The sequence below is a fragment of the Ambystoma mexicanum genome, chromosome 4q (assembly GCF_040938575.1).
Source record: "Ambystoma mexicanum isolate Mex_15411 chromosome 4q, UKY_AmexF1_1, whole genome shotgun sequence".
Classification (NCBI taxonomy): domain Eukaryota; kingdom Metazoa; phylum Chordata; class Amphibia; order Caudata; family Ambystomatidae; genus Ambystoma; species Ambystoma mexicanum.
In genome coordinates this window covers 100600881-100627712 of record NC_090928.1, presented here as the reverse complement: position 1 = coordinate 100627712, position 26832 = coordinate 100600881, and the positions used below count along the sequence as shown (strand labels likewise).

At 47.2% G+C, this 26832-nt stretch overlaps 1 protein-coding gene across 1 annotated transcript in view; it reads left to right on the top strand.

Annotated features, from left to right (window-relative positions):
- SEC23B (SEC23 homolog B, COPII coat complex component) overlaps nt 1-26832 on the top strand; it is a 474773-nt gene that overhangs the window by 385770 nt on the left and 62171 nt on the right. Inside the window, exon 17 of the mRNA XM_069607535.1 lies at nt 24345-24431. Coding sequence (XP_069463636.1) covers nt 24345-24431 — 87 coding nt within the window. The remainder of the gene's footprint in view (nt 1-24344; nt 24432-26832) is intronic.

The window sequence follows — 26832 nt, the reverse complement described above, 5'->3', positions numbered from 1 at the left end:
GCCAAAATCTACTTCAACTGCAATCATACTTGCTTTGAGGTAATACGCCTAGAACTTAATGTATTCACCACTCCCATGAGTAGGCCCCTATAGTGTCTACCGCTTTCTCCTTTCTTAGCATAGGATTAGTAAATCACATAACCATCAAGGATCAAAGGGTCCATAGACCATGTTTCTTGTAAACAAATACAGCTATATTTAGCTATGAATTCAACTGAACCCTCAAATGACAATAGATGAGAGAAACCTCTGCAATTCCACAACAAAATAGTGAGTTCTCATTGTTTTGATAACACCTCAGGAAGCAAGGTCGACAACCATTTTAAAATCTGTTGGACATCAGATAATATCACCTTCTTTCCTTTAGGTAGACTGGGGCATGGTATTTCATTCTCTGGCATTGTCTCCAAATGCGGGCAGCTGGGATCTTCTTCGTTCAAATCTGCATCGATCTCAACATCAACTGCCTTCATTTCTTCTTTAAACGTCCTTCTCATTTGCGCTGTTGACAGGAACTTACAGTGCAGAGCTGGAACATTGGGATTTGGTCCTTTCATTGTTTCCACAAATTGGAAATCATCTGATTCAAGTACTCGTAATTGTGGAACTGAGTGCAATCTTATCAGGAATTCAGATAGCGAGAGCCATTTATGTTCACCACTTTGGTAAAGATTCTTAAACAGGCAAATGTGATTACCTACGACTCCACCCTTGTCTTCACCCAGAGTCGTTGATGTGGCTACTAAATATTTCTGGCGTTCTTTTTCTTTGCTCTAGCTGCTCTTTTCTTGGCTTTCTTCGAGCATAGCACGGGTACCCCCGAATCTGCCACTGGGGAGGCCATACTGCTCTGTCTTTTACTCATTGCCGCCCTCCTAGCTAACTAGCACCTCAGAACTCTCTGCAAGATTCAAGTCCATATCTAAATCTTGCTGTTCTTCTATCTCTTCAGCAGTGTGATGGCTTCTGATAAATTGCATTCAGCCTCCTCACAATCTTTTTCTCTACGATCTTTGCCATTGCAAGTGCATTAGTATTGGCCAATATGCGCCCAGACATTTGTAGCAGGATTTTGAGCGCAAACTGTAGGGATGTAACTGATGACTGGATCTCTACTTCAGTTGCACCGGGATAGGGACATCCCAAACTCTCAGTCTCAATGTCAGGGGCATCCTCCATTGAGGCCATTGCCAAATTTTGGGGAAGCCGACATTCTACCAGTACCCCCCACAAGGCTAGGTAGCCCAATGGGAGTGTTAGACTGGCTCTCACCCTGCATAACACTGCTACTTCCCGCTGTAATGGATATCCGCGGTGTCATTCCCCTCTGGATATTCAAACAGATTTCCAACAAAGAACTGTTGTCGATGTCCTCGGAGTTCATCTAATTCAATGGACTAGTACCCCTACTCTCAGGGACTATAATTTCCTCAATGGCTGTGGAGTTGATTTGCGGTTGTGGATTCAAAGGAAAAAAGCCAGTAATCACGCCTTGATCAGATGGAACTGTATTCATTGCTCTCTTTTTTTGGATTTATTTTCGCCACCTCAGACTCCTTATTCTCTGTATGCTGCAATTTAGTTTGCTCCTTCTTCCTTCTTGAATTATATTTGGTCTGAGTAGCCCTTTTGACTGGAGGCATTTATGTAGATCAAACTAGGCCTCTCCTCAGACTATAGGCAGCACGTTCAGCTTAGGCGTTACTTTGTCTGCCAATTGACCACATTTTTACCAGCACTCTATTAGCTGTCACAGCAACAATGATGATATATAATACCTTAAGGCTCTCAGAGAGGATCAAAGGCACTTAAGCCTTCAGTCTCCTGCTTTATATGTGTTGCTCACAGAATCGCTTTGGGAACAGACTTAGCCAGACAAAAGCGACAGTAAAAGGGTCAAATATCCCAATGATCTGGTTAATACGATAATGTAGTCAATTTATAGCCTTGCAGATGAGTCCACTCTCAACAGGCTTCGTTTGTTCCCTTCTCATATCGCAGTTGACTACAATCAGTACCCATAAGAAGTGTGCTTTGGATCCCCTTCACACTGCTGATATACACAAGTTGGACTTTAAAGTCTTGTTAGATCTCATCCAATCCTTTCACACAATATTCCTCATTTGCTGTTCACAAGTCTCACCATGTTCTTTCTTGGCTTTTCCTTCAGCTACACTGGACCAGATGCAGATGAACTATATGGCCGCGCAGCCCAGCACCAAACAGCCACAAAACAGTCTGCTCCCTTGACACCGCCAGGCTTCACGCCGCAAGGGTCATCGGACGCTGTAGAAATGGCACGTTGTCAGGGGGCGTGGCCAAGCAGCTTGAATGAAATTAAACGGCACAAAGCAGCTTTTCGGCTTCAGCGGCTCAGTGTAGCAAGGGTCCAAAAGCTCACAACAGGATACTGGGTACCAGCCTTTCGAGAGCACTACCAACACTTTGAGCGCCACAAAACAGTCCGCGTCCTTGACACCGCCGGGCTTCTCCCATTAATGGTGGCACCCGCTCTGAAGCCCTCCTGGCTTCCTTTCACTCCTCTAAGGTCATCATTAATGTTTACCTTGATGGCACCGTCTTGGTCCAAGGCCCTCAGGCCAACCTCCTCCTCTTTGACAGAGGTTTCCTTGGACTTAACAATTTCTTTTCCTTTTCTGCTATTCTCTTTCTCTCTTTCCCTCTCTCTTTCCCTCTCTCTTTCCCTCTCTCTTTCCCTCTCTCTTTCCCTCTCTCTTTCCCTCTCTCTTTCCCTCTCTCTTTCCCTCTCTTTCCCTCTCTTTCCCTCTCTCTTTCCCTCTCTCTTTCCCTCTCTCTTTCCCTCTCTTTCCCCCCTCCTCTTTTCCCCCCTCCTCTTTTCCCCCCTGGCACCCTCCTCCTCCTCGGCTACCTTCCTCTCCTCCTACCTCCTCCAAGCTCCTTCGCCTCTGCAAGGAGTGCCTCTACTGTCTACCCCTCCCGTAAGTCTTTCAAGGATGGCAACCTTCTCCACCTCGCCCCTCTTAACTCTCGCTCAGCTGTCAAACACTCCTCTGCCTTCCTCTGGAAGAACTGTACCTTGATGTTCTTGGTCTCACTGAGACATGGTTCACGGCCAGCTCTGTCACGAGATTTGACACTCTCCTTCCTGATGGCTACAAGATCCTCTCTGCGACCCAGATCCAACTGTCCCGGTGGGGGTGTAGCCTTGATTATTTCTGGAGTGGATCTGTGCCTCCATCATTCCTATGCAGGCCTACTCCTCCTTTGAATGCCTGGTCTGTTGTCTCCCTCTCCCTCTCCCTCTCCCTCTCCCTCTCCCTCTCCCTCTCCCTCTCCCTCTCCCCCTCCCCCTCCCCCTCCCCCTCCCCCTCTCTCTCCCCCTCTCTCTCCCTCTCCCTCTCCCCCTCCCCCTCTCTCTCCCTCTCTCCCTCTCTCCCTCTCTCCCTCTCTCCCTCTCTCCCTCTCTCCCTCTCTCCCTCTCTCCCTCTCTCCCTCTCTCCCTCTCTCCCTCTCTCCCTCTCCTGGCAACCTGGTCAGATCACCTCCTTCCTCTCCGAGTGGGCAGACCTCTCTTCCTCCCTCCTGGCCACAACCACTCAACTCTTCCTCCTTCGAGACTTCAACATCCATCCGGCTGCCTCCTGTCCCGCCGACTCTTTTCTCACCTTGGACCGACTTACTCTGCAGGGCACACTCTTGATGTTCTGATCTCCTCAGATCTCCCCCTTGTTAGGCAAAGTTTGTATGCAGTACCCTCTGGGAACAGTACAAACAACTATGACCACAGGTATAGGCAAACCAACCTAAGCTTGTACAGCACAGTGTTGGTAGCGTGTTGAGCAGCCAGGCTTATCTCAAGAGGGGAAATGTTAGCTGTAGTGAAGTTGCATAAAGATTCTCAGTTACAGGTATTCAAGTAAACTCTGAAACTCAAGGTTTCTTGCATAAACAATTATTAATTTATCAGTCGGTGATAAAGCCTTCTTTAGAAATGAGCAATAGAATAGTAACACACAAATACACTTCAATACTGTACACTGAGTTTCTGTATCAGAAAAGACCCTTTTGGGATGGCCCACAGACACAACCTACACCCACAGGTGACTTTAGTAACAAGGGTGCTGGGGACATTAATATCTTACTGTTGGCATTCAGAATACTCTTAAAAGTTGGTAAACGGCAAAGGATTATTTAGAACACAAGAGAACACACATTTTCATAAGCAGTGCAAATACTTTTTGAGTTCACTAGAATAGTCATTCAATTCAATAGGCTATGCCAAAGTCAATGGGCCAAGGTCTTGTAGAGGATAAAGCACTTCTGGTGAGTAAATTGAAAAGTCTTTACACAAGTTCTTAGGAGTCTTTGAAGAAAAGAAAAATCAAATGTAGGGCCACAGGCTGATTAGACTTGTGATTTGTAGAAGTTTCAAGCACTTTTACAGTGAGAGGTAAGTTCTCTGACTTGTTTTCCAGTACCTCGGAATGAAGAAAAAGATGCAACAACTTGCAACATTACTTTTTAGAACTCAGTTCGGAGCTAGTAAAACAACTTGTTTACTTTCTGGAGGGGCCTCAAGCTACTCAACGATGAGTATGAACACTCGATAACTATTTTAGAATGCACTAAGCAATTCAGGGAAAGCAAAACCCAATTACACTTTAAGAAAGACACAATGTGTATTTCTACGTAAGTAATTGACCTATTGGTACATAACTATCCGCTACCTAATAGCTAGTTATACCATGTATACATTTAAGTAGTATATAATACAGTTTCTAAGGTAAGTAAGAACCATAGCTATTCAGGGAAGCACAAGCCAGAGTTAAATGTTTAGATGAGCAGCAGCTATTAAAGGTGAGTAAGACCTACATACATTTAAGAGGGGCTATCAGCAACTCCGTGAACTATTTACTCGGAGACTGTTTTAGTTCTGTATTAAGCAGAGCAGGGAAAGCAAACCCCAAAAGTATATTTTAAGAAAGACGCGTCGTATTTTAAGGTAGGTGAGCTTTTACACTCATTCAATTAAGAAGGCTAAAACAGTACCAACACATCACTTTTTAGAATGTGGGAAACACCATTCATAGTTAACTTGTATACCTTTACATGTGACTGCTTGAATAGTAGTGGCTTGCACTACCAATGGTTACAGTTATAACACTGACTGATGAGTAAGTACTTTTATACTTGTTAACTTTTCCAGACAGAATCCTTCTCATCAAAGTCTTTCCCTAGTCTATAGCATGCGTTTTCTCAGAGGCAGAAGAGGGACACTAGTGGTCTAGGTGCCAGCTATAGGCAAGTCAGGATAGGTTTCAGTTGCAGGAAAGTCAGAGTTACAAAGGATATCTTCTTTAACAAGTATGTATTAGCTTATGAGCTAGTTAAAAGGATTCAGGGACTTCAGAGAAGGCTCCCCTATATGCGTTGTAGGCCTGGACAAGTGGAATGGGCAAACTCTCAACTACACAAATCAACCCTTTGCCCTCACAGGATTCACACAAGACTTAAGGTAAGTATTACCCAAGCCAGCACATTACCTTAGGCGAAAAGAAGAGTTTAGGAGTAGATGCCTTCAGGATACAGCAGCACAGGACCCCATCCCTGGATTCTTGTTCTGGAGATGAAATAACTGGACACTGGATGGGAACTTGCAGCAACAGTCGGAGGAGGAGGCTTCCAGCAAAGGACTCTTCACAGATTCTCGCGGCTCTGTGGATTTGGCACCTTTTTAAAGCAGCTATCACCGGTTGTATCCTCTTTACTCTCTCGGTCTTGCACTCTGGTAAGTTGACTTCAGGGTTTTGAATCTTGTCTCTGGAGATCCAGCAGGAGTCTGTTGGGTAAGAATTTGTAGAATCCAGCTGGTGTGGGACTTTACAAGACTTACCTCTTGGTATTAGGTAACCCGCCCTTTAATATAGGCCTCTACTACACAAGTTGGTAGATTGACTGAGCATCCAGGCTTATCTTAAGAGTGGTAATGTGAGCTGCAGAGCTGTACAATGAAATCCGTAAATACAGGTATCCAGGTAAACACTTACACACTTAAGGTTATACTATACATATGTATTTATATGTACAGAAGGAATTAGACAATCTTTAACAAGCAGCAACTACTAATAACATTCATCCCAAAATATGGGATTGAATTGTAACAAGGCAATAAAGCAGGTGAGTAACTTTTCATATGTTATACATATTTCAGCACATTGAGTGACGTCCTTTGAGGTCAGTAATAACACTTATTCGTGATCATCATTGCAATATTGAGGTAGGAGGTAAAAGTTATAGTTGGATCAGAACATACTTTTGTACTTTGAAAAACAGTTAGATTCTCCGAGAGGAATGTAGGGAGTCTTTTATCCCAGCAAGAATAGTGTTCAACAATTAAAACCTGTAATGGAACAAGTGCCAACGCCAATAGGTTCAGAAGGGGGCCTTTACAGTGCCAGGACAGCCAAAGTCAATGGGCTGGTTCAAAGGTCTGATGCTCTCTTGTTAGAAAATGTTTTAGAAAAGTCAGTAGTTCAAATAGAAAATCAGACGCTCAAGAGGAGCACCTTGAAGAAGCACAAGCTGCCAGTGCAAGTGAGTTGCGTTCAACTCTAAAGGGTGTAAAATAGCACTCCCCAAATGAGGAAACACCAGCACCACAATTGGCAAAACGTTGATGTACCCCAAGCCTCTCAATACGTGTGAACTGAAAAAATTGTTCCAGCTGGATGCCTTACTGTTGCAGTGTTGCAGACCCTTGTTCCTGATCCTTGGTTGTGGTGACGAAAGGGAGGACGTCTGGCTGGGCTTCTGCAGCTACACTCGGAGAGAGTGGCTCTGCAGCAATGGAATCGCCTTGATTCAGCAGATTTTTATGGTGCCTTTTTTTCTGCGCCAAAGAAGATGGAACAGCTCTGGTTAGTAGTTACTTGATACCTCGGGCCTGGACTCTGGTGAGGGGACTCTGGAGGCACATTTCTTGCTTCTGTAGGGTCCTCTGGATGCCCACAAAGTTTTGGCCGGATTTGCACTTCCCAAGACAATGCACTCATTTATGGTCATGGGGCCCCCGGCCATTCAGATTCTGCAGCCTTTAGAAGTCACAGCAAGTCAGCGGTTGTGCCAACATCAAGCTTGTCTTAAGGCTAGTTGGTCCCACCAACCCAAGGGAGGAAGTCATCCTGTGCGGGTCGTCCCAGTCAAAACGAAAACAGGGTCAGCACAGCTGCAGGGCTTCATCTGGCACTATGCGGTCCAGGAGTGTGCTGCTGGCGTCTCTTCAAGTCTTCGTTGGATGTTGTCCTCCAGTGGGCGACTCTGCCCCTAGTCCCAAAAACCTTGCCTTTTAAGCACGTTCCCATTCATTCACAGCCCTAGGCTGTCAATCACCCAGCAAGGGTGGCTTCGTCCTGGACAGCCAACCCGCCAATCGGAACTGGTTTCACTCGGGTACACCTAGACACAAAGGACAAGGAAGTTTCGGGACTATCCCCCACTTCCTGCCTCTGCAAACACACTGGAGCTTGGGCGGGCTTCAGGGCTGAAGCCTGCTAAAGGAAAAATGCACAAAGGTCTCAGACCCGACAGAGTAAAACCCCAAAAGGAACTAACTGACAAGAAATGACGAAAGAAGAAGGCGGGGGGGCATTTTGAGAAAATGGCCGCCCTTGGGTGCTGCACTGCAGCTGATCATTCAGACTGCAGATACATGACACAAGGTAGTAAAAAAGAAACAACTGCCACCAGCCTATGGAGTTTACCAGACTCCAGTAAACCGTAAGAATCACAAAAATTCTAGTCAGAAAAAACACATGAGATAGTGAGAAATAAGTCCCACTCACTCAGGAGTTAAAATTAAAAAGCCCTGAGTCCAGCAAAAAAGCTGAGGGTCTTTTAGGTTAAAGGGAATTGGCGCAGAAATGAAAACTCTCTGTCCACCAACGTTTCGGACGGATTCAGACTTTGGAAGACCATGCACTGCACTCAGGTTCAAGATCTTTTGTCTTCGGCGGGAGTCCTGTGCCCCGCCGAGACACCAGAGTGTCTATTAAGGCAGGAAGTGATGGAGGAGTCCAAAACTTTGCAGCCCTTTGTCTTTCACCTGGCCTGAAAGGAACCAGTTCCTACTGGGGAGCTGGCTGTGCTGATTGGACAGCAAGCCGCCCCTTTCTGTAACCTGCAGGGAGAGTTTGCAGACGTTATGCTGTAGTTCTTGTAAATAGTCAGATCCTAGAAGCTACTGACAAGTCGAACACTGGAACCAAATACGAAGAGGTAGATAAAGTAGACTGCTGTAACAAATTCCAACGACTGGAGAGCCTGCAATGTAACAGGAGCCTGTTTTAACCCTTCCTACCAAGCGACCTGGGGGGGGTCCCAAAAATGACGATTAATACCAAAAAGCTGATGAGACCCACTAGTGTCGAAGGCCTGCATTTTGAGGCATCTCTCGTCCAGCTGCGACCATGCTGGGCTGCAAACTGCCAATAGCCAGGGACCCCGATCCAGTATGCAGTGCATGATATTCCAAAAGTCTTATTCCTGGTGAAACTTAGTTGGACTGGGCTTACATAGACCCGATTCAATTCCCCGAAGTCCCCTCACCAGAGTGCAGGACCGAGAGAGTGAAGAGAATCCGACCAGTGACATTTGTTAATCGGGTACCTGTAAAAGGGCGCCAAATTCGCAAAGGCCTGAGAAGCCTTGAAGAATCATTTGTTGGAAGCCTTTTCTGTCAACTGCTGCTGCCAGTTTTCCTTCAGTGTCCATATCTTCAGTCTCCATACCAAGAATCCAAGGACCGGGTCCAGTGCTGCTGCTTCAGGAACATAACCCTCTCCAAGCTCTTCTTAGCTGAGGTACTGTGTTGGCTTGGGTAATACTTACCTCAAGTCTTATGTCGATCCTGTGTGGCTGAATGGGTGATTCGTGTGTTTGGGAGTTTGGCCATACCGTTTGCCTGTGCCTAACGCTGCAACGCCTATAGGGAGCCTTCTGTGAAGTCCCTGAACACTTTCAACTAACTCTAAAATGAATATTTACTTGTTTTAAGAGAGATCCTCTGGAACCGACTTTTCTACAACTAAACCCTATTCTGACCTGCCTACAGATGGCTCCTAGACCACTAGGGCCCCCCTCCTGCCTCTGAGAAAAACCATGCTCTTGAATAGGGAAGGGCTTTGATGCTAAGGCTTCTGTCTTGTAAAGAGAACACGCAATGTCAAAGCCAATAGATTCCGAAGGAGGCCTTTAGGGAGCCAGGACAGCCAAAGTCAATGGGCCAGTTCAAAGTTCTGATGCTCTATTCTTAATTTTTTTTTTTTTAAATAGTCAGTAGTGGAGTAGAAAATCACAGAAGCTCAAGAGGCGCCACCTTGAAGAAGCACACATTGGGAGGCCAGTGCAGGTGAGTTGAGGTCAACTCAAAGGGGTTTAAAATAGTACTCCCCAAGCTAGGAAGCACCACAATTGGCAAAGGAAATGTACCCCAAGTCCGACAGTACCTGTGAATTGAAGAATTGGTTCCAGCTGGATGCCTTCCTATTGCAGTTTAGCAGACCCTTGTTCCTGGTTGTGGTGACGAAAGGGAGGATGTCTGGTGGGCTTTTGCAGCAGCACTCGAGAGATGGACTCTGCAGCAATGGATTCTCCTTGATTCAGTGGCTTTTGGTGGTTTGGCGCCTTTTTCTCAGCGCCAAAGAAGAACGAACATCTCCGGTTGGAAGTTACTTGATCCCTTGGTCCTGGACTCTGGTGAAGGGACTCTGGATGAAGATTTCCTGCTTCTGTAGAGTCCTCTGGTTGCATTCAAGGTTTTGGCCAGATTTGCACTTCCAAAGTCATTGCACTCTATGATGGCCAGGGGTCCACAGGCATTGGGATTCTGCAGCCTTGGAAAGTCACAGCAAGTTGGGGGTTGTGCCAAAATGAAGCTTGTCTCGAGGCTAGTTGGTCCCACCAGACCAAGGGAGGAAATTGTCTATTGGGGGGCTTCCCAGTCGAAATGAAACTGGGTCAGCACAGCTGCAGGGCTTCACCAGGCACTTCGAGGTCCAGGGGGGGTGCTGCTGGTGTCTCTTCACGTATTCGTCGGATGTTGTCCGCCAGTGGTCGACTCTGCTTCTAGTCCCAAAAACCTCTCCTTTTAAGAAAGTTCCCATTCATTGACAGTCCTAGGGCTGTCAATTACCCAGCAGGCCTTCGTAACTGGTTTCACTCAGGCACACCTAGAGACAAAGGACAGGGAAGTTTCTGGTCCCTCCCTCACTTCCTGCCTTTCCAGACACACTGGAGGCTGGGCGGGCTTCAGGGTGTGAAGCGCGCCAAAGGCAAAATGCACAAAGTACTCAAACCTGATTCAAACAAGAGAGTAAAAGCCTAAAAGGAACTAAATGACAAGAAATGGCGAAATGCAGATACATGGCACAAAGGTAGAAAAGAAGATACCACAGCCACCAGCCATTCAAGTTAGTGTAACGGAATGTTACATGAGAAGTGGGATAAGCAGTTACTATGTAACACCCCAGCACGCCACATAGGGTGGTGTGTGCTGGGCCCACAAAAGAAAAGGTAAGTAAGACCAAAGTCATCTTACTATTCTTGGGTACAGTAGTTCACCCAAGAAAATGTATTTAAGCATTAAGAGAACTCCAAGGGACTGCTCAGTGGCTCTGCACGAAAGGTGCTGTGTGTCACCATGCAAAAAGCAGATGCCTATGGAGTTTACCAGACTACATTAAACAGTAAGGAACACAAAAGTCCTAGTCAGAAAAACGCATGAGGGACTGGGGGGAAAAAGTCCCATTCACACAGGAGTAAAATTTAAAAAGCCCTGAGTCCAGCAAAAGAGCTGTGGGTCTCTAAGGTTAAATAGAATTGGCACAGAAATTAACATTCTCCCGATCATTGGTTCTGACTGCAAACTTGTGGGCATCTGTCTGGGTCTACGGAGACTCCATCTTGTTCGTAGAAGTCCCCTCAGAAGAGTCGTGGACCGACAGAAGGAAGTCTACCGGGTGACAACCGTTGCTGCTACAAGCCTGTGTCGAGCCTCCACAACCAGGTGCTTCGAAGATAGTCTGCTGGGCATCACTGTGTCAGAGTTTTACCATTTGCTGCCGCAAAAAGTTCTTCCGCTAGCTGCCAAGGCTAGAGGCCTGAACCGGAGTGTTGGGTAAGAATTTGTGCAGTCCAACTGGTGTGGGACTACACAAGAATTATCTCTTGGTTTTGGGTAACCCACCTTTTAATATAGGCCTGTACTAAACAAGTTGGTAGTGTGACTGAGCTGTCAGGCTTATTTTAAGAGGGGTAATGTGAGCTGTAAAGCTGTACCATGAGATCAGTAAATACAAGTATCCAATCAAACACTTAAACACTTAGTTATATAATTATTTATACATAAATATATTTAAAGCATTCTTTAAAAATCAGCATTTAGCTGTGACATTAATTTCAAGTTGGGATTCAATTCAAAAAGTGAACAATAAAGCAGGTGAGTAATTCGTTCATATGTTGCACATGCGCCAGCAGCCAGAGGTGACGTCATTTGAGGTCAGTAAAGCATTTATATATTATCACCTTTCCAATATCAAGTTTTCAAGGAAGGAAAGGTTAGGGTTGGGGTTATATCAGAACAGACCGATAGGCTATAAGAACAGTTGGATTCTCCCAAAGGGATGCAGGCAGTCTATCATCCCAGCATTAAAGTGTTCAACATTTAAAACCTGTGAAGGAACAAGCACTGCCAAAGCCAATAGGATCGGGAGGTCAATGGACAAAGTCAAAGTTCCGATGCTCTTCTTAGAAATATGTTCTCAAATAGTCAGTGTGCAAAAGAGAAATCCCAGCAACTTAAGAGGAGTCGCCTTTAGATAGCACAAGCTCTAAGGCCAATGCAGGTAAGTTGAGGTCAACTTAGTGTAGGGTTAAATCGCACTCCCAAAGATAGGAAGCACCCCCACTGGCAAAAGGATAATGTACCCCAGACCCCACAGTACCTTTTAAAATGAAGTTGTTCAGCTGGTTGCCTTCACGATGCAATGCAGTAGACACCTGCCCCTTATCCTTGGTCGTGGTGATGAAAGGGAGGATGTCTGGCGGGCTCCTGCAGCAGCACTCGAGAGAGGCACTCGCCAGCAATGGAGTTCCATCTATTCACCGGCTCTCTAGTTTTGGTGCCTTTCTTTCAGCGCCATAGAAGAATGAAAAGCTCTGGTTAGGATTTCCTTGATCCCTCGGTCCTGGATTCTGGTGAGGGGACTCTGGATACATATTTCTTGCTTCTGTGGGGTCCTCTGGATTCCCGCGAAGATCTGGCCCGATTCGGACTTCGGAAGACAATGCACTCGCAAATGGTTGAGGTACCCCATATATTGTGCTTCTGAAGCCTTGGAAAGTCACACCAAGTCGGGGTTGCACCAAAATAGTTTGTCTCGAGGCTAGTTGGTCCCACCAGCCTAAGCGAGGAAGTCGTCCTTTACAGGTGGTCTTTGTCGATTTGAAAACCGGGTCAGCACAGCTAGAGCTTCACTGGGCACTTCGCGGCCCAGGTGGCTGCTGCTAGCGTCGTCTTCTCGTCTTCTGCGTTGGATTTTGTTCTCCAGTGGTCGACTCTGCCCTCAGTCCCAAAAACCTCTCTTTTTATGCAAGTTCCCATTCATTCATAGCCCTAAACTGTCAATCACACAGCAGGGTGGCTGTCCTACAGGACAGCCAGCCGGCCAGTTGGAAATGTTTTCACTCAGGCAAACCTGGAAACAAAGCACAGGGTGGTTTCAGGACCCTCCCTTACTTTCTGCTTTCCTAGAAGTACTGGAGCATGTCACCAGGTAGTTTAAAAAAAAGAAACCACTGCCACCAGCCATTCAAGTGAGTTAGTGTAACCAAAGGTTACATGAGGAATGGGTTAAAGGAATTACTATGTAAACCGCGAGCACTCCTGCACGTAGGGTGGTCTGTTCTGGACCCATAAAGAAAAGGTAAGTTAGACAGGGGTCATCTTATTATTCTTGGGAACAGTAGTTCACCCAAGAAAATGTAGTTGAACATTAAGACAAGTCCAAGGGACTTCTCAGTGGCACTGCACAAAAGGTGCTGTGTGCCAAAATGCAAAGGTTTACCAGACTCCATAAAACAGTAAGGAACATAGAAATTCATATTCAGGAAAACACATGGGTTAGTGAGGAAAAGGTCCCACTCACTCAGGAGTAAAACATTAAAAAGCCTTGAGTCCAGCAAAAGAGCTGGGGGTCTCTAAGGTTAAAGGGAATTGCCACAGAAATGATATTTCTTCTTACTAGTCACACATGGTGGTATTTTTCGCCTGTAAAGAAAGCTGTGAAGGCTTCCATTGCCAGGTGGGTTGTCTTGTGTATTGCAAAAGCTTATGACCTGAGAGGGCTTTCGGTTCCGCAGATACTTTGGGCTCATTTCACAAAAGCGAAGGTGACATCAGTAGCCTTCATTCGGCATGTCCCTATTGCAGAAATGTGTAGTGCAGCTATGTCGGCTATTCCTCTTGCTTTTTGCAAACGTTACGCATTGAATGCATCTTCCAGGAAAGATGCCAGGTTCGGCCAAGAGGTGCTTTGCAATTTGTTTGGTTCAATCTCATATATGCTGTCCCATCCACCTTTACTATTTCTGAGGCTTTTTAGTCTGGTCTCAACCAGTTCGGAAGGAGGGAGAGCACTACGACCGAGAAATGAAAGAATGACCTTCACAGTGATTCGGGTTCCCTTAGTCCTTGCTTTCCCTCCTTCACAACATGCACTCAGCCATCCCCTCTAAAAGCATATACTTCCATCACAACCGCCAGCAGGCGAAATCAGAAACTGGGTGTGGACAGTTGGTGACGTAGGGGCGAGGGGGGGGTGGGGCTGGCGCACTGAGGGCCAGATGCACACACAATGGTCCCATCACATCAACGTTCTTAAAGGGGCAGGTATCTTTTTGAATCCGCTTTTTCTGACCCGCCTGCTTATGCAGGAGGTCCCAACCATTTCTGAAGGAGGGAGAGCAAGGACTAGGAGAAACCTAATCACCATGTAGGTCATTTTTTCATTTATATGTGCAAAAGGTCCTAGGCAGAACTGTCCCACTCCTAAGTTAAGCTCATGACTCATACTTGGTCATGAACTGCATAATGCTAATGGGCAGGGAGAAAATAGTAAAATGCATTTACTTAGTAATACTCAGGACCCACAAATGTAAGCAAACGAACAGACCCTATAATCTCCACAGCCTCTAGTACATTATAGAATAATTAATACACATGTAGACCATATGATCAATACAGTAGTTACAGGATGAGAGTGAATTAACAATGTCTACCAATACCCAGAGGGTTGCCAACAGTTAGGATTGTACTCACTATATTGGACCTACTTTATTACACTCTTTGAAATGGATAGATATATTATTACCAACAGTTCAGGTAAGTACACGTTTTAATCATTTTAGACATCATTTTGAAGTTGTAGAACATTGTCCTTAGGGTTAAATGGCACTAGGTCCATGGGCAGAGCCATGGTTATAGGATAAAGTCTGGTAAGTACGTGTTCTACCCCACAGGTGTGAACAAAGGAACAACCAACCTTGGAGGACACCAAAAGAGACCTTCCCCTACCCCCTGGTAGAGCTCCAGTGCCAGGTTTGAGATCCAGAGAAGGAAGGAAGTGGAGTAGGATTCAGGCCAATCCAGGTCAATGGTGAACTACTAAGGAGGGGGGGCCTGCAACACCTCACTATCCCAGGACCCAGGGGGCACCCTGAAGAGGAGTCCCAAAACTATCTTGGGAGCCCACAAACCGGGAACTGGTTTTCACAGGACTAGTTATTCAATTCAGAAGAGGCGTAAGAACACTGGTAAGCGCAGGGATTCTTTCATTGGGCTGGAGACTGGATACAGGACTCTGGGCATTTAAACCCTGGACTAGCGACAACCCTTCCTAGAGACTAGAAAGCATCCACAAGAACTTTTGATTTCTACTGCTTTGCAAGACTTTAAGCCGGTACGAACTGCCTTTTAGCTAGGGTTGTGTTTTTGACTTTGAAAGACTTATTGTGGCGCAAAACTTCCTCTAGAACCTGAAGCACTGTTAAGCTAACACTAACCAACTGTTTTTCTTTACAAAAACTAATATCTTATATGTGCAGACTAACTACAATTACTGTTACTTTGTGGGTGCCCAGTATTACCGCTAGAACTTTCAAATTCCTGTAACAATTGTATGCGTTCAGCAACTACCAACTAAGAAGTGATCCTTTGAAAGTATTGAAAAGTATACCTGTGTGTTGGTTTATTGTGCCAAGAATTTAACAGTGATTCTTGTGTAAATATAATCTATATTTTAATATAAATGTATGTGTAAGTGTTTAATTGATGTGCATTACTGACTGAGTTCAGTGCACTTATCTACAGCTCACACCTTCCTCTTAAGATAAGCCTGCCTACCACAATACAAGTGTAGGGAGCTAGTATTACAATGGGACCAGAAAGGCATGTTCAAAAAGCACCCCTCCCTATTAAAGGTGGCTGTTAGGGAGAATTCTTAGTAGGGAGAAATGTGTTAATTCCCTTCTACCTTTGGAGACCCCCTGCACTTTTGCTGGACTTTAGGAATTTTTAACTTGGAGAGAGTGAGACCCTTTTTCCCAATCACTCATGTATTTTTCTGTGATTTGTACTCTGTGTTTCTTTTGACTTGAGTCTGAGAAACTCCATAGGCATCATCTTTAAAGTGTCACACAGCACCCTCGGTGCAGTGACACAGGGAAGTCTTCGGATTTCCCAAAGGTTTAAATACCTTCTCTTGGTAAAACTACTGTTTCCAAGAGCAGTGAAGTGAAATTGACTTGACTTCACTTTTTGTAATCTTTCTAGACCCAGCACACACTATCTTTCAATAGGGTGCTGGAGGGGTTAATTAGCATCCCCTTTGTCTAGTTTTCATGTAACATTTTCATGTTACCCTTTCTACAATTAATGGCTGGTGGCAGTGGTTTACTTTTACTAGCATTGTGTGTTTTTACCACGTGCTGCGTTCGTAGCTGCAGTAAGGCACCCATGGGTGCCCATTTTGTCAAAATGGCCCTGGTCTTTTTTTGCTATTTCTTGTTGGAAAGGTCCTTCTTGAGATTTACTTTGCACACCAAACCAGGTTTGGTCCCTTTGTTCGTTTTGTCTTTGGCAGGATTCATGAGTGAAGCCCGCCTCTGGCTCCAGGGTGTCTGGCAGGGGCAGGAAGTGAGGGAGGTGCCCGAAACTCCCTGTGCTTAATCCTCTTGGTTACAGGAATGCACCCAAAGATGGTTGGCCGGCTGGATGTCCTTGGAGGATAGCCACCCTGCTGTGTGATTGACGGCTAGGGTGGAATGAATGAGAGATACCTGCATAAAAGGCAAGGCTTTTTGTCTTGGACGGCAGAGTGGACCACTGGCCGAAGTAATCCGAAGAAGAACTTGGAAGAGACGCCTGCTGCAACTTCTGGACCGTTGGTTTGCCCGGTAAAGCCCTGCTGCTGTGCTGAAGTTCCGAGTTCACCTCGACTAGAGAAGCCCTGCAAGGACGACTTCTCCCCTTGGGTTGGTGGGACCAATCAAGCCCAAAGTAAACTCATCTGGACATCCTCTCAGATCTGGCTGTACATCTACTGCTTCTGCTGCTGGAACCGGAGTGCCCGGGAGAGGAACGCCAGATTGAGTGCATCGCTTTTAAGTCAGACCCGAGCTCCAGGAAGATCCTCCGGACTCCCAGGAAGCAGGAGTGACCAAGCGTGAGCCACCTCAACAGAGTGCTGGACCCCAGTTGCGAGGAAAGTCCATAGTGGTAGCGGAGAGCCGCGTTGGTGCTATTTGATGAGATGCGAGGAGCTGAAACCGTGAACTGCCGCTGAATTGAAGTTTGCCATTTGCTGCGGCTGTCCGTTCCATTGTAGTGCAGGAGTCCCCAGATGTCTTCCCTCTTGTCCCCACGACTGAGGCCCAGGAACAACAGGAACTACAAAGCTACACAGGAACAGAAGCCAGCTGGCCCCATTTCTTCTAACCAAAGGTACTGTAAAACTAAGGGGACTTGCATCTTGTTGTGTAGCCTTACTCGTTCTCAATTGAGACTTGTCTGGGTTGCCTTTGTAGAGTTGCTTGCAGGTTTGCCCCTCACCAGCCTCCCAGCATTTGGCCCTACATTGATTCTACTTTTTCTCCAAAGACTTCTAAGACATTGTGCAAGACTTTTACTTAACTTCAAGAAGTGCTTCAGCTCCCCTAGACTTTTGCTCAATTAACATTAGCTGGCCTGACTCCCTGAAAGACTCTTCTACCTCTGACTTTGTGTTTTACCTTTTGTTAGGTAAAGATTTGGGGTAGTACCCTTAGGGTGCACTACAACAACCTTAGCCTCCTGGCAATAGGACCCAACCTTTGGTATAAGTCTGAACTAGGCAGGTTGGTAGTGTGGCTGAGCAGCCAGACTTATCTCAAGAGGTGTCAATGCGAACAGTAATGCAGTTACACAGAGATTCACAGAGACAAGTATTCAAATAAACTCTGATACTCAAGGTTTATTGATAAAACAATTAATGTATTTACCAATCATTTAACCAAGCCTTCTTTAGAAGGGAACAACATAAAAACAACTCTCAAATACACTTCAAAAATCCACACTCTTAGGTTTCTTTAGATTCCGGAATTCCCATTGTGGATGGCATACAGACACTTCCTACACCCTCAGGTGACTTAAATAACTAGGATGCTGTTGGCATTCATATATTACTGTTACATCTAGAGTAGGCAGGGGCAATGTAAAAAGAAAGATTCAACAGAATAAACAAGAGATTTCAAATGCACTTTGAAAACAAGGCAGATACTTTAGAACCCCTCAATGCAAAATAGATTAACCCCTTCCTGGAAGGATAGGTGTAGCACAATCACAGATGAGAGAAGGGCTCTTCAGGGAACTAGGCTAAACCAATGTCAATGGGCAAAAGTCTTGGTAACTGGAGCACTTCTTGAAGGTGAGTAAAAGTCTTTGCACAATGTTTTAAAAGTTCTTTGGAGAAGTAGAAGAATCAAATGTAGGGCCACAAGCCGGGAGACTTGTAAAGTAGAATCTACAAACAAATCTACAGTGAGAGGTAAGTTCTCTCAGACTTTACAGTACCTTTGGTTTGAAGAGAAGATTCAGCTGGTGATCCTGGTTCCTGTGCTGATCTGCAGGTCCTGCTTGTTCCTGAGCCTCAGTCGTGGGGACAAGACGGAGGACTCCTGGGGACTATTGCACCACAACGGGATGGTCACTGACCGCAACCGACAAACTTCAAATCAGAGGCTCTTTGGTGTTTCAGCTCCTCGCATTTACCGCAAACAGCACCACCACGGTTTCTGGCTCTCGAGATGGATCTTCCATGCATCTGGGGTCCTGCACTCTGTTGAGGGGGCTCAGGCTCAGTCAGTCCTGCTTCCAGGGAGTCCGGAGGATCTTCCTGGAGTCTCTTGGCCAACTTAAAGCAGCGCACACAAACTGGTGTTATTCTCCCTGGCTATACGGTTTCCAACAGCACTCTAGGGAAATTCAACCAGCTCTGAGACGGATGTCCAGGTGGCTTACTTGGGAGTTGATTGGTCCCACCAACTCAAGGGGAGAAGTCGTCTTTTGCAGGGCTTCTGTCGGGGGTGTAGGAATCCTCTGTGTGCCATCCCAAATGAGTACCTGCTGATTTATAGAAACTAAGAGTGTGTATTTTGAAGTGTATTTATATGTTGATATGATATGATATGGCATTTGTAACGTGCCTATACACAGGTGTTTCAAGGCGCGACGAGGCAGGGAGGGGAGGAACAAGGGGAGACAGACAACGATCCTACTAGGCCAGGTGTCATTCAGATTGCGCAAGTGCAGGGGTGGGGGAGGGGGAAAAGTGCAAGGGGAAGGGGGGGGGGAAGTGCAGTACAAGGTAAGTGGCGTAAAGTAATAAATAAATAGGGCCAGCTGGTGGCAAGTTCAAGGTAAGTGCAGAACAAGTGCTGGGAAAGGGGGGGGGGGCTGTAGGGATACAGAGACAGTCCCGCAGTGCAGAGGGGTTCCAGTGCATCAGTGCAAGTGGAGAGTGGCTGGGCCCAGGACCGAGGCCGTTAAGAGTGGTCCAGTTGCAGAATCAGTGCAGTTTCAGTGAAGGATATTAGCTGTTCAGCAGGGGAGAGGGAGAGAGAAAGCAGAAGCAAAGAGGAAGGTTTTGAGGTGCTTCCGGAACCGGAGATGGTTCTCCTCAAGTTTCAGGGAGGCAGGAAGGCTGTTCCAGAGGGAGGCCCCTGCCGCGGAGAGAGATCTACCCCCAGCTCGTTGCTTCGAGAAGCGGCTGACCCTGAGGGAGTTGGAGGCGGATGAGCGAAGGGCTCGGGAAGGAAGATATTTGGGAAGAGAGAGTTGAAGGTATTTAGGACCCAGGCCCCAGAATGCCTTGTGGACAATGCAGAGGGTTTTGAACTTTATCCTCGCAGCCACTGGGAGCCAGTGTAGAGATTTCAGTCCTGGAGAGATACGGTCCCTGGGCTTGAGGCCAAGGACAAGTCTCGCAGTTCTGTTCTGGATGAGTTGCAGAGGGCGGAGAGTGGAGGCAGGCAGATTAAGATAGAGGCTGTTACAGTAATCCAGCTTCGAGAGAACCAGGGCTCGGGAGACAGTGAGCTTCTGGGGGAAGGAGAGGAAGGGAAGAATACCTCTGAGGAGGTGCAGCTGGTAGTGTGACTTCTTAGCGACGTCAGAAATATGAGGAGAGAAGGAGAGTGTGGAGTCGAAGATGACCCCAAGGTTTTTTGCCTTGCAGGGAGGAGCAGGGAGGGGGCCAAGGGAGGCAGGCCAGAGAGCTGCAGGGAAGGAGGGAGTGGGTGTACCGATGAGTAGGATCTCAGTCTTACTACTAAACTAATTATTATTATTACTGGCATTAAGGCAGAGGTCATTGGCGGCACACCATTCCTGGATAGCAGACAGACAGTCAGAGATGAGGGAAGGAGAGGGGGAGGCTGAGGGTAGCCTGAAAATGAGCTGGGTATCGTCCGCATAGCACTGGAAATTAGGGCAGAGAGCGGCGATGCGGTGGGCAAGGAGTGACAGATACTGGTTGAACAGCCAGGGAGAGAGATTAGATCCCTGGGGGACACCACAGGTGGAGAAAAAGATGTCGGAGAGGAAGGACCCCAGTTGGATCTGGGAGGGTCGATTTGAAAGGAAAGAGGTCAGCCACGCCAGAGCCTGACCAGTGATACCCAGGTTTTCACGGAGACGGTTGAGCAGGATGGCATGGTTGACAGTGTCAAAGGCAGATGTGAGATCGAGCAGAATGAGAACACACGGAGTGTTGGAATCGAGGTTCAAGAGCAGGTCTTCACGGATGTTCAGGAGAGCAGTTTCCGTGCTTCTGGCAGCTCTGAAGCCAGATTGATGGTCATGAAGACTACCAACAGATTCAGCATGGAGGTTAAGCTGGGAGATGGCCAGTTTCTCCAGGAGCTTGCCCAGGAAGGGAGTGATGGAGATAGGGCGATAGTTAGCCGGGCAGGAGGTGTCGGAAGAGGGTTTCTTGAGAAGAGGGTGCACAAGGGAGTGCTTGAGGGGGGAGGGGAAGAGTCCAGAGGCGAAGGAAGGTTGCGAAAGTCAGCCAGGGCAGGAGCCAGGGAGTCGATGTGGTCCTTGATAGTTTAGGAGGAACAGGGGTGAACCTGTTTAGACGAGACTTTCATAGATCGGACTTGTCTGGAAACCTCGTCAGCAGAGAAAAGTGGAAAGGCAGAGAAAGAGGGAGGAGGGGTGACTGCAGAAGGGCCAGAGGAAGAGCCGGGAAGGGAGGGAGGGAGGTGAAAGGAGGAGAGCGAGGACAGGATGTCCGGAGTTTTAGAGATGAAGTGAGAGGCCAGTGCAGCGCAGAGGGCCTGGGAGGGGACAGGAGAGGTAGAGACTGCAACAGGGTTGGCCAGCTCCTTGCAGATTTTAAAGAGTTCGGCGGAGTTGTTAGATGCCGGAGAGATGCGGGCTTGGATAAGGGCTCTCTTCTTGGTGAGAACGGAGAGCCGGTACTGCCTTTGGAGCAGGCGGCAGGCCAGTTTGTCAGAGGATGAACATGAAGCACGCCATTTACTCTCTGCAACCCTGCACTTGCGTTTTAGGGTGACGAGATCCGAGTCATACCAGGAGTTACATTTGGCTTTGGGCTTCAGGCGGATTCTCATGACGGGGGCAAGGATATCAAGAGTAACAGATATAGCAGAGTGGAGCATGGAGAGGGCTGTGTCAGGGTGGGAGTCAGCCGAAGGGGCAGGGGGGGGGCGAGAAGGTAGCAGCGAAAGCCTCAACTGACACACGCTTCATGGGTCGGATGACCGAGAAGGTGGGTGGCAGTGAAGAGGGTGGCTTTGCCTGTGGAGTAGGGAGGGTGAGGTGGGAGGATAGGAGAAAGTGATCACTCCAGGAGAGAGGAGTGGAGAGAGGGACGGAGAGGGGAAGGTCAGAAGAGATCAGAGCATCAAGAATGTGCCCAGCAGAGTGAGTAGGCCCAGACGGGAGAATAGAGTGTGAGAGGGAGTCGCAGAGGTCACGAAAGAGATCAGTGGGGGGACTGGAGGCATCAAGGTGGATGTTGAAGTCGCCAAGTAAGAGGAGTTGAGTGGTTGAGGACAGGAGTGAGGAGGAGAGGTCAGCCCACTCAGAGAGGAAGGAGGAAATTTGACCAGGTGGCCGATAGATAGCCACGGTAAGGGAATGGCTAGGAGAGAGAGAGAGAGAGTCGGCAGACAAGACATTCAAAAGAGGAGTAGGTCTGCATAGGAGTGACAGTGGCAGGAATCCACTCGGGGAAGATAAGGGCAACACCACCCCCTGCACGGTTAGGCCTGGGCATGGAGAGGATCTTGTAACCGTCAGGTAGGAGTGTGTCAAAGCTGGTGGCAGAGCTGGCTGTGAACCATGTCTCAGTGAGACAGAGGACGTCGAGGTCCAGTTCCTCAAGAAGGTGACAGATATCAGAGGAGTGCTTGATGGCAGAGCGAGAATTTAGAGTGGCAATGTGGAGAAGGTTGCCATCCTTGAAGAACTTCCGGGGAGGGGTACAGATCAGAGGTACGCCCTGCGGAGGTGTTGAAGAAGGCGGTGAAGAAGGAGCATGAGAGGGGGCAGGGAGGGAGGGTAGAGGCAAGGTAGCCAAGGATAGAGGAGGGGGGACAGCAGGAGAGGAGAGGAAGTTGATGAGGTGTGGGAAGCGTCTATCAAAGAGGTGAAGGTTGGCCTGAGGGCCTTGGACCAAGATGGTCCCATTAGCGTAGACATTAATGATGGCCTTAGAGGAGCGGAAGGGGGCCAAGAGGACATCCCAACGGGTGCCACCATTAATGGGAGAGGAGGAGAAAGGAGAGAGCACAGAGACCATATGAAGGGTCCATAGGTCAGGCGAAGGCACGAAGAAGAGGATGTCAGTGAGAGTTTCCTTAGAGCAGGCACTAGTGTAGGTGTCGGCGATAGGGAGGCCTGGGTTGGAGACCAGGATGTCCTTTTTAAACTTTTTCCTACCAGATTTAGTGAGGAGAGCAGGATAGTCAATGGAGAAGCAGTTAGAGAAGATAGGCGAGACAGAGAGCACCATGGAGTAGGAGAGAGGGGGGGGGGGAGACAGACGAAACGAGAGCACGCAGACAGGAAGTGAGCGGCAGGCACAAGTTACCACAATTAGAGCAAACAAACAGTAATGCGTATTAGGTACCGGGCCACCTAAGTTTGAGAATCCTGCGAGGGGAGAAAAACACCCTAGTTTACCACAGTTCAGAGCAAACAGTAATGCGTATTAGGTACCGGGCCACCTAAGTTTGAGAATCCTGCGAGGGGAGAAAATAAAAACAACCTAGTATACCTCACCTGTGAATACAGTGAGGCAAGGCCCCATGCGGATGTAACCAGGAGTAGGAGGGGTGGGCCGGGGAACGGAGAACAGGTGGAACTGGCGCCTGGCGTCCCCTGTGGACACCAGCAGACACACAGGGAGCCGCACTGTAGGAGTCGCCCTTGGCCTGGGGCCCTTAGCCGCGAGGGCTGCCCAGGAGGGGGGAGGTTATAGGCAGAGGGAGAGAAAGGGGGGGTGGGTGGGCAGGGAGGGGGGGAGGGAGAGGAGGACCAGGAAGTGGGAGGGGGGAGCAGGAGCAGGCCAAAGACCGCGCTCAGAGCGCGAAAAAGCAATTATACAATATTTTAAATCAAAACACTCACGGAGGCCCAGGCAGGGCTTCCCAGGCCTGCTGTTCCCCTTGGGCTACCGGCGACCGCTCTCCACACTCAGCTGAAGAAAGAAGCGAGCGGGGGGAACGGCCGTCGAGTAGGCCAGAGGGGAAGCAGGCACACAGCCAATCAAGGGGGGGGGGGGGGCGGGCAGGGAGGCGGGGAGGGGGAATGTTAGTATTATATTGCCCCTTCTGACGAAGGCTTATTCAACTTACTGTTAAATTAATAATTATTTAATCAAGAAACCTTGAGTGTAAGAGTTTATTTGAATACCTGTCACACCACTACTGCTCACATTGACCCCTCTTGAGATAAGCCTGGCTGCACAGCCACACTACCAACCTGCGTAGTACAGACTTATACCAAAAGGTTGGGTTCCTATTGCCAGGAGGTCATGGTTGCTGTAGTCTCCCAAAGGGTACTGCACACAATTTCGCTTAACAGTGCCATACAGGCAACCATTGCCCAGTAGAGGGGGGGAAAAGGTTGCAGTAGCTGGGGGACTCAGTAGAAGTCCTTCTGGCTACAAAAATGAAGTCCAAGATCACCAACAGGGGAAGGAAAGCACAAGGATTAGTGGTCCCACAAAGTGGGACAGGCGAACCTAAAAAATTGAATAATTCTGCCCTAACATACTGACACAATATTCAATACATTCTATCACATTACATGCATACAAAACCTACATTTATTTGGTATTAACCCTCAGGAACATTTGAGAAAAGATACAAAATGACCCAGTCAAAAAGGTGTTTTTTTTTATGTTTGCCCGCTGGAATATTTTTCTTATTTATTATGTATGGACATATTTATTTCCATTGTTCTGAGAAGGTAGCACCTACTGTACGATTGTATTGCTCTCCCTCCTACCCTTTATGCTCCTCTGCCTTGCCAATCCAACTCAACCCTCCCACACCCACTCAGCTTTCCGTTGTTTACCCTTTGTTCAACAGCCCAACCAAAACTGGGAAGCTCTGGTTTTATAAGAGCCTTTACATTAAAAGTGCTCAAGCCTTTGCTGGACAATACTTTGATGCAAGTGCTTTTTCTAATGTTCTTTCAAAGTTTAGCTGATTGATTGTTTTCTTTTTTGTCCTAGCCGGTTCTCTTGGATAGTAGCAGCATTTTGCAAGACAGAATTTTGCTCATGGACACCTTTTTCCAGATTGTCATCTATCTCGGCGAGGTATGGTAATATTGGGCTGTGATTTCAGGTCATGACCCGTTGAATTATTTGAGAATGCAATCGTCTTTCTTTGACTATTGAATCTATCTGTCACAGTTATAGGTTTGCAAAATTATACCTTCTTGTGTTACGAAGTCTGAATAACCCAAGGAAATAATTTAGCAACTGATTGAAATGTGTTATTGATGAGGTAGAGCAAGGTATTTGGATATCGATCACTTCTTTGAAATTCATACTGGTTTGCATTGTTCAAACAAGCCTGATTTTCCAGTTGCTCTTTTATGGCCAATATCCACTGGATAGCCACTGTTTGTTTTCCCTTGCTTAACATTCCTGTTTCCAGATTTGATCATAAATGTAATAGGCAATGAAAACTAAACCACCCTTCTTCCAAGTTCTTACATAAAATTAGAAGTCCGTTTAGGTCAAGGCTGAGGAATATCGGGAATTAGCCTGTGGGATGTTTTGGACGCTTTGTCAGTAAGCTTATGTCACAGATGGCCTCAGTAACACCCACAGTTTCAGACAGTTCAAGCGTTTAATAACACTTGAAGGTGGTGGGGATCGTCCAACTAATGGCTGCCCCTCTCTCGTTTTCGTGGGCTCCCTCCATCCTAGCCCAGGCTTCCATAATACTGACTGGTACCAGTCAGAATCCTGTGGAGGTTGCTGGACCGCACAGACCCCATCAGATATGTTGCTAGGGACGTTTTCCTAAAGTCCACAGATGGTAGGACTTTATAAAACAAACCCTTTGGTATACAGAGTTCCAACTTCTAGTATAAATCAGTACCACTCAAGGTGTTGATAGTATAGTATAGCAGAGCAGCCAGGCTTATTTTAGGAGGAGGATTGAGCTGTAGGTCAGTGCAGATAATGTAGAGTATACATAGGCCCAAAGAAACACTTACACACTTGGTTATATCAAAAGTTATTTATTTTATATACACAAGGCAAAGATGCATTTTCAGATAGGTAAGTACTATTTCAAAGCTAATAAACACAATAGAAAGCCAGTGCAATACTTCAGGTGAGTAAACCACAATGTATAGACTTATTGATGAATGTGATTCAAAGGTAAGTAAAACCGCTGCTGTTGCAACTCAAAATATTCTGTTGTAGTAACAAAATGTATGACCAACGCCAACATTCGCAGGTAAGCACTTTTCAAGAATTTCAGAGGCCTAAAGGTTTAAGCAGTCCATCCCTGTCTAGTTATGAGTTCTTCAAAGTTAGATTGGAGGGAAAGCAGGAAAGGCACGGCTGTAGGAAAGACAGAGTTCCAGGGGATTCTTCCATTTACAAGTAAGTAGCAAACTTTTGTTGGTAAAAAAGGTTCAGGGACTTCGTGAAAAGCTCCCTGAAGACGCACAAGCATTATACCTGGGCAAATGCGTATGGGCAAACACTTGAATCAGCACTCCAGCAACATTACGAGCGACAGAACGACTCCAGGTATGTTTTACCCTGAGTCTCACAATACCTTGCGAGTGATGAAGTTAAAGCTGGACGCCTTCACGATGAGGCAGCGGTAGACCTGTTCCTTGGTCATGGTGATGAAAGGAGGGACTCGGGATGGAATTTCAGAGCAGCAATCGAGAGAGGCAACTCCCAGCAAATGTGTCTTTGTGCTCCAATGTGGATCTTTGGTTTTGTGCCTTTTCAGAGACACCATTGAAGAGCGGTTCTTGTTCAATCGATTCGCCTCGCTTGCTCGGTCCTGCACTCTGGTGAGGGGCGTTTGAGGAGTGGAATCTTGCCTCTGGAGGTTCTGAAGGAATCCACCAAAGTTTCAGGAGGATTCGTTCTTTGGAAGACCATGCACTGCAGTATGGTCACAGGTCCCACGATATTGGCGGTTTGCAGCCCAGGAAGGTTGGAAGTCATCGTGGGATGGCTCAAATAATTGCAGGTTGTCTTAGGACTGATTATGCCCACCGGGGTGGAGAGGAAGTCCTCTCCAGAACTGCCCTGTCGATTTGAAAACCGAGTCAAGACATCAGCTGTCTCTTCAGCAGGCTTCCCAAGTTACTGGAAGGTGCTGCAGACGTCTCTGGTTATCTTCTTTGGTACTTCTGTTCCAGTGGTCGACTGGTCTTTTGCCTCAGGATCCTCGACTTTTATGAAGGAACCCAGCCAATCAACAGTTGAGCAACATTCAAACTTTCGGGGGTGGCTGTCCTTGCAGGACAGCCAGCCTCCCAGTTGGAAATGGTTCCAGGGATGCATGCCAGAAAAGGACAGCAGTGTGTCAGACTCCTCCCATGCTTCCTGTCCTCGCAGACACACTAGAGCCTCGGCAGGCTTCACAAAGGATTTCTGCCAAAGACCAAAGTCAAACCAGGACCTCCCCCACCCTTTACGGCAGAAGAAGGTTCAAGAAAGGACAAGCACACATGAA